We start from the raw sequence: 14,018 nt of genomic DNA, 5'->3' as shown, positions 1-14,018 counted from the left end.
TTGGCTATGCTCATGCGTAGAAATACGTCATCGGGTCTAAAGGTCGTCTGACTCCAAACGGCGCATGTGCAGGCTGTCAAATCAAAGGCACTCCTTCGATATGAAGTTGTTTTTAACAAAAATAAAAACATGTCAGTTTGTCACTTTCACGGGGTTGGATTAATACCATGTTCAACTACTTAAGACATTCGCTCGAATCTAGGTTGTGCCTTTAGATTTAGAGATAATGAACAAGGAATCATTTTTCACTTCTCTCATTGACTTCTCAAACCCCAAACCCTGGCCTGTTTAGTCGCTAGCATTCCCGGAAGTCTCACAATTTTGCACCTCTGAGTTTAGAAACTGTGGTGGCCATGTTCGAGAGGATCAAAACCCCAACGTATCATGGGTAAATTGTGACTGTCTTATCTAAAAATAATGAATCGTTATTTATGATGCAAGGTGATTTGTAGATCAGTCAGTCGTTTTGATGCTTTCGAACACGGCCATTGTTATCACGCCATTTCGCCCGGTGGGTGATGCTATACGTCACGATTTTAGCATGCATATGAGTGCACACAGTGTATAGAACGAGCCGAGCACTTGATCAAATTCAGATCGTAGATTCTATTCTACACACCGCTAAACCATAGAGTGCAGGTTGCCTTAAAGTCCAGGTAGTATATAATGGACCCTAACAGACATTTATGAAGTTGGTGCTGTATATTAACTAATTAATATACAATTAATTAATATAAAGTACCAGTCAAGTTTGGACACACCTACTCATTTCAGGATTTTTCTTTATTTTTACTATTTTCTACATTGTAGAAAAATAGTGAAGACATCAAACATATGAAATAACACATATGGAATCATGTAGTAACCAAAAAAGTGTTAAACAAATCAAAATATATTTTATATTTGAGATTCTTCAAAGTAGCCACCCTTTGCCTTGATGACAGCTTTGCACACTCTTGGCATTCTCTCAACCAGCTTCATGAGATAGTCACCTGGAATGCATTTAAATTAACAGGTGTGCCTTCTTAAAAGTTAACTTGTGGAATTTCTTTCCTTCTTAATGCGTTTGAGCCAATCAGTTGTGTTGTGACAAGGTAGGGGTGGTATACAGAAGATAGCCCTATTTGGTAAAAGACCAAGTCCATATTATGGAAAGAACAGCTCAAATAAGCAAAGAGAAACGATAGTCCATCATTACTTTAAGACATGAAGGTAAGTCAATACGGAACATTTCAACAACTTTGAAAGTTTCTTCAAGTGCAGTCACAAAAACCATCAAGCGTTATGATGAAACTGGCCCTCATGAGGACCGCCACAGGAAAGGAAGACCCAGAGTTACCTCTGCTGCAGAGGATAAGTTAATTCGAGTTAACTGCACCTCACATTGCAGCCCAAATAAGTGCTTCGCAGTTCAAGTAATAGACACATCTCAACATCAACTGTTCAGAGGAAACTGCGTGAATCAGGCCTTCATGGTCTAATTTCTGCAAAGAAACCACTACTAAAGGACACCAATAATAATAAGAGACTTGCTTGTGCCAAAAAACACGAGCAAATGACATTCGACCGGTGGAAATCTGTCCTTTGTCCAAATGTGAAATTTTTTGTTCCAACCGCCATGTCTTTGTGAGATGCAGAGTAGGTGAACGGGTGATCTCCGCATGTGTGGTTACACCATGAAGCATGAAGGAGGAGGTGTGATGGTGCTTTTCTGGTGACACTGTCAGTGATTTATTTAGAATTCAAGACACACTTAACCAGCATGGCTACCACAGCATTCTGCAGCGATACGCCATCCCATTTGGTTTGCGCTTAGTGGTACTATCATTTGTTTTTCAACAGGACAATGACCCAACACACCGCAAAGAGTGTGCAAAGCTGTCATCAAGGCAAAGGGTGGCTACTTTGAAGAATCTGAAATATAAAATACATTTTGATTTGTTTAACACTTTTTTGGTTTCTACATGATTCCATGTGTTCTTTCATAATTTTGATGTCTTCAAATCAAATGTTATTTGTCACATACACATGTTTAGCAGATGTTATAGCGGGTGTAGCGAAATGCTTGTGCTTCTAGCTCCGACAGTGCATAAATATCTAACAAGTAATATCTAACAATTTCACAACATATACCCAATACACACAAAACTAGTAAGGAATGGAATTTAATAATATATACATACATGGACAAGCAATGACAGAGCGGCATGGACTAAGATACAGTAGAATATTATAGAATAGATATGTAAACATTATTAAAGTGACTAGTGTTCCATTTCTTAAAGTGGCCAGTGATTTCAATATGCAGCAGCAGCCTCTAATGTGCTAGTGATGGCTATTTAACAGTCTGATGGCCTTGAGATAGAAGCTGTTTTTCATTCTCTCGGTCCCAGCTTTGATGCACCTGTACTGACCTTGCCTTCTGGATGATAGCGGGGTGAACAGGCAGTGGCTCGGGTGGTTGATGTCCTTGATGATATTTTTGGCCTTCCTGTGACATCGGGTGCTGTATGTGTCTTGGAGGGTGGGTAGTTTGCCCCTGGTAATGCGTTCGACAGACCGCACCACCCTCTGGAGAGCCCTGCGGTTGCGGGCGGTGCAGTTGCTGTACCAGGCGGTGATACAGCCCGACAGGATGCTCTCAATTGTGCATCTGTAAAAGTTTTTGAGGGTTTTAGGTGCCAAGCCGAATTTCTTCAGCCTCCTGAGGTTGAAGAGGCTCTGTTGCGCCTTCTTCACCACACTGTCTGGGTGGTGGGTGGACCATTTCAGTTTGTCGGTGATGTGTACGCCAAGGAACTTGAAGCTTTCCACCTTCTCCACTGCGGTCCTGTCGATGTGGATAGGTGGGTGCACCCTCTGCTGTTTCCTGAAGTCCACGATCATCTCCTTTGATTTGTTGACGTTGAGTGAGAGGTTATTTTACTGGCACCACACTCCCAGAGCCCTCCTCCCAGTAGGCGGTCTCGTCATTGTTGGTAATCAAGCCTACTACTGTTGTGTCGTCTGCAAACTTGATGATTGAGTTGGAGGTGTGCTTGGCCACGCAGTCATGGGTGAACAGGGAGTACAGGAGGGGGCTGAGCATGTACCCTTGTGGGGCCCCAGTGTTGAGGATCAGGATCGTCACTATTATTCTACAATGCAGAAAATAGTAAAAATAAAGAAAAACCCTTGAATGAGTAGGTGTGTCCAAACCTTTGACTGGTACTGTACATGGGTTCTAACTTGAAAAATGCTAATATTAGTTTTACAATTGTACAATTTATGCTCCCTGCATATACAGACCAATTAGACGGAAAGCCCCAATCGCAAGATCATAATTTCTATGACTCACATATTGGATGAATATATTGCCTGCTGTAGCCTACTGTACATGGTAAACTGTAAGTGGAAAACGCCTGTGAAGATTTTTCCACAACATTCATAACATTGACACAAATACAATGTTTATTGAATAAAAATGGAATTTCATCAATTTCATGTGGAAATACATATTTGAGTGAACATTAGCAATCCAGCAGCAGATGAAACAGAAAGTGAATTCTCTCATCCCTATCTCCCCGGTTTAAGTTTGCTCTCTAGCTGGCTAGGTTTAGGATATTTACTAGCCCCTACCAGTGACAAACTTAGCTATGTTATCGACATATGGCAGTACACAAACAAAACTCACTTATTTTGCTAGCTAAAGAAATAGCCACAAATTCATTCAGAAACGGAGGAAGAGGATAGCTAGCTATAGCAAGCCAACATTAGCAGCTGCCTCTTCAACAAGAAGCAACTGTGACAACATTGACCCTAAAATATAAAATTAACTTTCCCATTGAGCAAAATCCACCCCTCCAAAGAAAGCATGGCTCTAGCTGTAATATATGGAGCTATACACCTTTAATGATAGTCCATAACACCCTGTGTTTAACAGCCAATCAGTATCACTCGAGGTTGAAGGTCAAGGGGATATGTAAATGAGCGGAAAAAAATGTGGAAAAACACACAAACCAAAGAGGTGTCCTGCATTCAATGTTGAGTGTAAAAAATGTGGCAAGAGAAATCACTGCAGCTGTGTGTAGGTCAGGGACAGATGTTGCTCCTGTTGAAACAGAGGTGAAGGAAGTGGACATGTTGTTCATAGGTGCAGCATGTCCACTTTGAGAATCAACTACTTGCTGAAGCACTCCTTCCATTGTTGATAGCCGTGGAAGTTCTTAGGGATTAAAATGTGCCCCGCAGATTGATGAGTAGACACCCAATTCGTCCGCCTCATTCTTAAAAATGTATTCCACTTTTTACAAAGTTTTTCATTCATTGCATGACGCTGACTGAGGCCGTTCCCCCAGCTTTTAGAACATAATATTATAACAGTGGGGCGGCAGGTAGCTTAGTGGGTAAGAGCGTTGTGCCAGTAACCGAAAAGTCGCTGGTTCTAATCCCCGAGCCGACTAGGTGAAAAATCTGTCGATGTGCCCTTAAGCAAGGCACTTAACCCTAATTGCTCATGTAAGTCGCTCTGGATAAGAGCGTCTGCTAAATGACTAAAATGTAAATAACAATTGATTTAAGAGTTTGTAATTTCTTTCAGGTTTTTGCTTTGGCTTACTTTAATTTTTTTGTTGATATTCTTACAATAAAACTCATGAATGCAACTTGTTTTGTGTTCTACTTTTATCTAGTTGGTAGCTCTGGTTGTCCTGAAAATAAAAATGGTAAAACACTTAATTGTGTAAATATAAAGGGCTAGACATACAGATTTTTGCTGGGGTCTCAGGACTGATAGGGTTAAGCCTAACTACAGTAATGGATGTTATGTTTTCATCAGGGCCCCACAAAAGATGAAGTAAACGTCATTGCCAACTTCACTTTTTGTTTGCTATTTCATGCAGCCACAGAACACAAAGAAGCAAAACAAATGATTTAGTATTTCGCATTGTTTAAAGATGCACTATGCAGAAATCACTCAGCCATTTCCTGGTTGCAAAAATTGTAAGTTAGTCTAATTTCAGTTTATATGACAACAAGCAAGTATAGTGTAGAGAATCGTTGTACCATCTAAACTGCTGTGAAATATATAACCAAATATATTGTATTTTCAGCTGTTTGAAGGTGTACAAAACCAAAAGTAAGACGAAAAACCTAAAAGAATGGGAAGCATAGAAATAGCACACATAGAACAGATCTACCGCTTCTTAGACTTGCTTTCAATGAGTGACAGATCTATAACTAACATTTCCATGTGAATTTGGTCGGGGGTCACCCAAAAGTTATATATTGCAGCTTTAAAGTTCAGAAACATCATTCACGCATAGTAGTGAGACAGGGTGTGTAAGTATGCCTCCTGGATAATATGGTAAAGTTGGCCTCGTAGGTTATAGGCCCTTGAACAAATAAATTAGACCAAGGACCTCTAAAATCCATTAGATTAAACTTGTTTAATGAAGCCAGCAATGCGAAAACTAAATTCATTATTTAGAAAAAATGAAGTTATCACATTGGGAGAGAGAGCGCTCATCGACTTTTAGATTGCTTAGAACACCAGTAAAATAAAATATGCTAACTGAAACAAGAATGAGAAAGGACCCAAGCATAACAGTTATCAGTATTGGTAAATATGAATAAACTAAACTTATTTGCAGATGACAGGGCCAGGTTAATGCAGGGGCTGAAGCTACTGGGCCCAGGCCTGTGGGGGGCGGGGGCCTGGGGGGGGGGGGGGGGGGGGGGGGGGGGGGAAGAGGTAGGGGGCCCATGTGGGTAACTGGGGGGTCCTGACTTGATTGGGTGAAAAAAAAATTGATTGCAGTCTAAACTTCATGACTTTTGATCACATGGTTCTTGTAAAGTTCATGGAGTCGACATGTAGGCGCAAGTCAGACCATTTTTATCCCCATAATGCAACACAGTTTGAAAGGCAACTTGACAAAGGTGATCCGCTCGAACGCGCCGACATTCATCCACACAAAGGCAAATGCATACTGTATGCCTTTGATTTTATTAGGCAAATGGATTGATAAAGAAAACCATACATTGGATAAATATACTTCCAGGTCAAAACAAAATACAAAACAAGTGTACATTCAGTTCTTTACACTGACCCCATTTTATGGCATCTGAAAGCAACAGTGCTCTGTAGAGGACAGGGTGGGTGCTGTCAAAACCCGGTTCCCTGACTGTTCTCTCTGGACACACCAAGCTTCTGCTTAGCTAAGTTCCATTCACTGTACTATGAAAGCTAGCTATTAAAAATATTGCCTAGTCAGACCATTACTCTGTTCCAGCTGGCTGATAGACGTTATTAGATAGGTACTATTTGGTGTAGCAGAGAATTTTCAACCAACCTTAAAAAGACTGCTGATACTGCTTCAATTCCCGACTTGGAAGACAACCAATGTCTTCTAAATGGCCATGTGTCGTTGCAGGGGTTTGTTTAAGCAATAAGGCATGACGGGGTGTGGTATATGGCCAATATACCATGGCTAAGGGCTGTTCTTATGCACGACGCAACGCAGAGGTGCCTTATTGCCATTATAAAACTGGTTACCAACGTAATTAGAACAGTAAAAATACATGTTGTCATACCCGTGGTATACAGTCTCATATACCACAGCTTTCAGCCTGTCAGCATTCAGGCCTCGAACCACCCAGTTTATAATTTAGAACAGCTGTTATTAAATATAAAATTAACGTTTTGCTCCATGAAGTAATCCAATGTACGTCACCATCTTGTCCATTTTAAATCTTCTCTCATTGATTGAGACAGGTGGGTGTCCACCACAAAGTGCTGCATTTCATGACACTCGCCTGTCTCAATCAATGAGAGATTATTTGAAATAGACAAAATGGCGGCGTACACATTTTTGGATTACTTCATGGAGCAAAACGTTTATTTTATTTAATAACAGATGTTCTAAATTAAATTATAAACTGGGTGGTTCGAGGCCTGAATGCTGAGGTATATGAGACCGTATATGACTGTTCTAATTACATTGGTAACTTCATGGAGCATTTTCTAAATTCAAACAAAGCCCCTGCAACTAGACGTTGACGTTTAGGAAGACATTGATTTTCTTCCAAGTCGGGAATTGAGGAAGTTTCACCAAGTTAATGTTGGTCGGAAATGTTCTGGTTTACGCCAAACAGTACCTAACCTGTAACGGCTAATGGAGCTTCACGTTAGCCCGTTGCTAACTATATGAAAGCATGTAGCACAGGAGAATGCCGACTGGAACAGAATGTATGTAAGTGCAAGTGGATTCCAGAACACACTAAGAAACAGTCCTGTAAACACAGAAGGAGTAAGAGCTGAAGTTGAACCAAGCAGTTGGGTAGGTTAGTAATGCACAGAAGAATGGGAACAGTCAAAGTAGCTTGTTACGGTCAATGGTAATATCTGACTGTATTCCATTCTGCATACTTCCATGTCCAGTCGAGAGCACCCAAATGAGCATGAAAGTGGATTTCCAGTCTTTTCTGTACACTGTTTTAACTCCTGTTCAGCTCAGGCTCCCTCCGTCACAGACAGGCTCCATCAGGGCTCGTGGCTATTGGTCAATGCCCTCTCCCATCTCTGCCTCATTGCTGGGGGCGGAGCCTTCTTGTTCTGGGTCGCCTGGGAGCACGTCTGTGACCTTCTGAATGAGCTCCTCAATCTGGTCCTCTGACAACCGCTCCTCACTCTCCTCTACCATCTACACACACACACTTAGAGTTAATCTCACCCACAACAACAGAAGGAGAGAATAAAGAGTGAAGGTTAAGTGTGGTCTCACCAGTTGGATCTCTACAGCAGTCTCTGGTCTGTGGTTCAGTAGCTGCAGCTTCTCAGCCCTATGGACAAACAATACATCACTGTCAGTGTGTGTGTAATATGTGTCCGTATGACGTCTGTTTCAATAGCATGTAACAGTTACATTTGTGTTTGACAGATATCAGATTACACAGTGGGTGGTGTGTGTGTGTGTTTTGCCATTCACTTGGTGAGTTTGTGAGGCACCATGGTGGTAAGGAAGTTCTTGACAGTCTCTGGGTTCTGCCTGCTGCATGGAGTCGTGGATAGGTACTTCAGCGTCTGGAAAGAGAGACACAGGAGGTTAAGACACAACATGTGTGTGCTGCAACCCTGTACATGAAGTTCTACTGGTCTCTGCCTACAGTGTGTTTGTGAGTGTGTACCCTTCATGGCACTAACCTAATACATAAAAATGTTGAGGTTCTGTGGTGTGTGGGTTACTAACCTCGTACATGATGGTGTTGAGGTTCTGTGGTGTGTGGGTTACTAACCTCGTACATGATGGTGTTGAGGTTCTGTGGTGTGTGGGTTACTAACCTCGTACATGATGGTGTTGAGGTTCTGTGGTGTGTGGGTTACTAACCTCGTACATGATGGTGTTGAGGTTCTGTGGTGTGTGGGTTACTAACCTTGTACATGATGGTGTTGAGGTTCTGTGGTGTGTGGGTTACTAACCTCGTACATGATGGTGTTGAGGTTCTGTTGTCCAGCGCTGTGTTTGTTCTTCCCACTGTCCTTTCGCTGTTCCTTCAGATCTGTCAGGAGCTGGTAGACCTAGGAGAGAGACAGAGAGGGGATGCAAATACATGTAAATACAGTGATCAAAATGATGGCTAAAACACATGTAAAAACAGACAAATAATATAAATTACCTCATAGTTGCTGAGCATAGCAGCATTGGCATCCTTTCTGAAAGATAAACATGACACAGTTGATTGAAAAGGACTAATATCTTACAGTGTAATACCACGGGATTGTACTACATACTTGACTCCCTCAACTAGTGGAAATGTGGAAGACCCCCTGTGCCTCCACCACCAAAACTACAGATTTATAGTGGTAATCTTTGTTGATTTGTGAGATTTCCTAAAGTCTAAATGTCTTTTTCAAATAGTCCTGAACCAGCAGGTTAGCGTTTTTCATCATGAATCATGTTCTGGATGCAGTTCTGCAGAGTGGTCACTAGCTGGCACAGCCACAAAGTCATACAATCTGATTTCAAACCTAAACTTAACCACACTGGTAACCCTAATGCCTAACCCTAACCTTAAATTAAGCCTAAAAAGTCAATTTTGACTTTGCAGCTGGCCTATCTAAGGCTTAAGGGGAAATAGCTCAGTTCTGCATCCAGGACAAGACTCATGACAATAAACGTCAACCTGCGTACTGGTAGTCATCGTAGGAAAACGACCGACCCAGAAAGAAAACCATGTTATAAGACCTAGCTAGCTAATCGTACCTACTCTAGTTATTTAGCTAGAAAATACATGATTCCATACTCATCATGATCAGGCACTAGGCATTCAGACATTACGATGTAGGCCTAGCTATCATCTTTCTTATATTAATCATCATGTGTGTTGCGTGCACTGCTGAGTCTTTACAGGAAAAGCTAGCTCGATATTTCACAAGAAAAAAAACTTATACACAACAGTTAAACCATTTAAACAAAAACATAAATCTATGTCGATGAAATGAGTAGCTACGATTCGTTGTAGAAATTGTCAGAAAATGCTTACACTTCCATTTAGCCAGCAACTCTTGCTTGGTCCGTTGCCAAATTAATCCGGTTGGGGAAAAAATTGCTGAGAAGATGAGTTCCTAGCCCGCAGACATTTATACAACTCCTGACATTACCGTTCTCCTAGCAGCAGGATATTATGCAGGAAGCATTATCGCGGATTTTCTTTTTCAGAATAAGAGTTCCCTGCAAAGACATGCTAAACTTTGGGAATATATTTGTTTTAGGAGTCTAGTGCAGCATAACTGTTTTTCACAGCATTGCACCCACCTCTGAAAAAGTTAATGAATAATTTGACATCTTTTTATTATTATTATTGAAAGTTTACACATTTTACACAAATACTAGTATGCTGAAAGCTATTGTTCAGGCTATATTTAAAGCAATACACTTTTAATAAAATACAAATATACACTGAGTGCACAAAACATTAAGAGCACCTTCCTAGTTTGCCCTCAGAACAGCCTTTAATTGAACCTGTCTCCTCCCCTTCATCTACACTGATTGAAGTGGATTTAACAAGTGACATCAATAAGGGATAATAGCGTTCACATGGATTCACCTGGTCAGTCTATGTCATGTAAAGAGCAGATGTTCTTAATGTTTTGTACACTCAGTGTATGTTATTGGAATTACTCAATAGAGTCTGCAAAACTTAAAAGGGTTTCTTGTGCTGGGCAACAGGTTTAATACAGAGTACTGGTGACTCCATACTCCACCAACTCCATTCACTGCAATGCAATACACGGTCTATGAGATACTTATTAGCTTGTAGAGAGAGCTTTTCTACCCGTCTCAACTAAAGTGGGGTGGGAATACTCAGTAGGGTCTCTACTAACCAAATATGGTGAGGGGGACTGTGTTGCACGGCCTGCTGCTGGCTTTTCACTATGGAGGGGGTGGAAAACGAAGTGCTGCTGGGTATGTGCGACACAGTCCCCCTCCAAAACTACACATATTTGGTTAGTAAAGACCCTAATGAGTATTTTCCACCCCACTTTAGCTGAGACAGGTAGAAACGTTTTCTCTCTATAGCCCAATATTCTCAACATACCATTGACAACTTTGTATTTTTTTCTTCATTATTGGTCTGAAAAAATGTTTTTAAAACCATATTTTTTATTGTTTTCTCACAAATTTCTTAATTCATTTTCTTGCACAATAAAGGTGGCCATTGATTAAAATTCAATATAATTTGAATGAGTTATCCACATTGCAATGTTTTGACCTCGCCCGCTATCATCCAAAAGTACATAATCAGTACAGGTGCATCAAGCTGGGACCAAGAGACTGAAAAACAGCTTCTATCTCAAGACCATCAGACTGTTAAATAGCCTTCACTAGCACATTAGAGGCTACTTCCTTCACTACCGGTCAAAAGTTTTAGAATACCTACTCATTCAAAGGTTTTTCTTTATTTTTACTATTTTCTACATTGTAGAATAATAGTGAAGACATCAACACTATGAAATAACACATATGGAATCATGTAGTAACCAAAAAGGTGTTAAACAAATCAAAATATATTTTATATTTGAGATTCTTCAAATAGCCACACTTTGACTTGATGACAGCTTTACACACTCTTGGCATTCTCTCAACCAGCTTCTCCTGGAATGCTTTTCCTTCACTCTTTTATTTGTACTTTTATTTTTTATTTAACCTTTATTTAACCAGGTAAGCCAGTTGAGAACAAGTTCTCATTTACAACTGCGACCTGGCCCAGATAAAGCAAAGCAGTGCGATAAAAACAACAACAACACAGTTACATGTGGAATAAACAAAACGTACAGTCAATAACACAATAGAAAATCTATATAAAGTGTGTGCAAATGTAGTAAGTTATGGAGGTAAGGCAATAAATAGGCCATAGTGCAAAATAATAACAATTTATTATTAACACTGGACTGATAGATGTGCAGAAGATGATGTGCAAATAGAGATACTGGGGTGCAAATTTGCAAAATAAATAACAATGTAAATAACAATATGGGGATGAGGTAGTTGGGTGGGCTAATTACAGGTGCAGTGATCGGTAAGCTGCTCTGACAACTGATGCGTAAAGTTAGTTAGGGAGATAAGTGTCTCCAGCTTCAGAGATTTTTGCAGTTCGTTCCAGTCATTTGCAGCAGAGAACTGGAAGGAATGGCGGCCAAAGGAGGTGTTGGCTTTGGGAATGACCAATGAGATATACCTGCTGGAATGCATACCACGGGTGGTTGTTGCTATGGTGACCAATGATCTAAGATAAGACGGGGATTTGCCTAGAAGTGATTTATAGATGACCTGGAGCCAGTGGGTTTGGCGATGAATATGTAGTGAGGGCCAGCCAACAAGAGCGTACAGGTCACAATGGTGGGTAGTATATGGGGCTTTGGTGACAAACAGCTGGCACTGTGATAGACTACATCCAATTTGCTGAGTAGAGTGTTGGAAGCTATTTTGTAAATGACATCGCCAAAGTCAAGGATCGGTAGGATAGTCCGTTTTACGAGGGCATGTTTATTAGCATGAGTGAAGGAGGCTTTGTTGCAAAATAGGAAGCCGATTCTAGATTTAACTTTGGATTGGAGATGCTTAATGTGAGTCTGGAAGGAGAGTTTAGAGTCTAACCAGACACCTAGGTATTTGTAGTTGTCCACATATTCTAAGTCAGACCCGCCGAGATTAGTGATTCTAGTCGGGCGGGTGGGTGCAAGCAGCGCTCGATTTTTAGTTTTACTAGCGTTTAAGAGCAGTTGGAGGCCACGAAAGGAGTGTTGTATGGCATTGAAGCTCGTTTGGAGGTTTGTTAACACAGTGTCCAATGAAGGGCCAGATGTATACAAAATGGTGTCGTCTGCGTAGAGGTGGATCTGAGAGTCACCAGCAGCAAGAACGACATCATTGATATACACAGAGAATATAGTCGGCCCGAGAATTGAGCCCTGTGGCACCCCCATAGAGACTGCCAGAGGTCCAGACAACAGGCCCTCCGATTTGACACATTGAACTCTATCTGAGAAGAAGTTGGTGAACCAGGCGAGGCAGTCATTTGAGAAACCAAGGCTATTTAGTCTGCCAATAAGAATGTGGTGATCGACAGAGTCAAAAGCCTTGGCCAGGTCGATGAAGACAGCTGCATCGATCGCGGTTATTATATCATTTAGGACCTTGAGCGTGGCTGAGGTGCACCCATGACCAGCTCGGAAACCAGATTGCATAGCGGAGAAGGTACGGTGGGATTCGAAATGGTCGGTGATCTGTTTGTTAACTTGGCTTTCAAATACTTTCGAAAGGCAGGGCAGGATGGATATAGGTCTGTAACAGTTTGGATCTAGAGTGTCACCCCCTTTGAAGAGGGGGATGACCGCGGCAGCTTTCCAATCTCTGGGGATCTCAGACTATACGAAAGAGAGGTTGAACAGGCTAGTAATATGGGTTGCAACAATTTCGGCGGCTGATTTTAGAAAGAAAGGGTCCAGATTGTCTAGCTCTGCGGTCCGACTGATCCCAAACCATTTCAATTTGGTTGAGGTCGGGGGATTGTGGAGGCCAGGTCATCTGATGCAGCACTCCATCACTCTCCTTCTTGGTAAAATAGCCCTTACACAGCCTGGAGGTGTGTTGGGTCATTGTCCTGATGAAAAACAAATGATAGTCCCACTAAGCCTAAACCAGATGGGATGGCGTATCCCTGCAGAATGCTGTGGTAGTCATGCTGGTTAAGTGTGCTTTGAATTCTAAATTAATCACAGACAGTGTCACCAGCAAAGCACCCCCACACCATCTGATGTGGAAAATAATCACTATACTTTATTAAAAATCAAAGTTCTTCCAGAGTTTTTGTAGAATCAAGATTTACTTTATTACAATTCAACAAAGCCGGGCTGGTCTGTAGAGTAGCCTCCCCTCTCTCTCTCTCCTCCCCGTATATATAGTCCCATTCACATCCCTCCTAGCTCAAAGCCCCTCCCTCTTGGGTTCTCCTTCCATTATCTTCAGATTCCCGCTCTCTACCGCTCCGCCCACTCCCTTCGTCTATGATAGCGGCTTAATTTGACTGTCATTTCATTTTAGAAACAATATTATTACAATTCATCACACCCTTGTCATGCAAAAACTTTTAAACTCTGTTCAACCCTGGCTCACCCTGGCTTGACCTGAAGATTGATTGTTGGACATGACAGGTCCACACTCAACCTCTCAAACGTACACAAACCCACTCCTCTTCTTCCCTCCCATCATGCTGTAATTACTCATGACTAGTCTAAACTCTGTTAAACTCTGGCGCCGCACTTTGTTTGAGAAAAGATGCATTAGGCAACAGTCTGGTTTCAGTCTCTGATAAGGTAGGACAGCCATGGATTAGGTAAGAGCGAGCAATTTGACCCTAGGTCAGATCCCCACTTCACACACACACACACACACACACACACACACACACACACACACACACACACACGCACACACACACAGTGAAATGAACCAATTAAGTTATTGCCTAGCAACAGA

The 14,018-nt window shown here is 41.5% G+C and overlaps 1 protein-coding gene across 3 annotated transcripts; it reads right to left on the bottom strand.

Moving 5' to 3' along the window:
* Positions 1-5,967: 5,967 nt before the first annotated feature.
* crcp (calcitonin gene-related peptide-receptor component protein) lies at positions 5,968-9,638 on the bottom strand. 3 transcript variants are annotated; one of them, XM_084177600.1, is made up of 7 exons: positions 9,523-9,638; positions 8,656-8,692; positions 8,459-8,557; positions 7,968-8,062; positions 7,764-7,821; positions 6,935-7,682; positions 5,968-6,625 (listed from the first exon to the last, which is right to left on the bottom strand). In XM_084177600.1, exons 1-6 carry the CDS (start codon positions 9,528-9,530, stop codon positions 7,536-7,538), a joined length of 444 nt encoding a protein of 147 aa, XP_084033726.1. In that variant the 5' UTR covers positions 9,531-9,638; the 3' UTR covers positions 5,968-6,625; positions 6,935-7,535. The 3 variants fall into 3 exon arrangements, with proteins under 3 accessions (XP_084033726.1, XP_084033727.1, XP_084033728.1); XM_084177601.1 differs by having other exon boundaries at positions 6,958-7,682; XM_084177602.1 differs by having other exon boundaries at positions 8,656-8,688; positions 9,523-9,592.
* Positions 9,639-14,018: the final 4,380 nt, after the last annotated feature.

The sequence above is a fragment of the Coregonus lavaretus genome (genome assembly GCF_964263955.1).
Source record: "Coregonus lavaretus genome assembly, chromosome: 15".
Classification (NCBI taxonomy): Eukaryota; Metazoa; Chordata; class Actinopteri; order Salmoniformes; family Salmonidae; genus Coregonus; species Coregonus lavaretus.
Note: the sequence above shows the minus strand (reverse complement) of the source record. Positions and strands in the feature narration are given on the sequence as shown.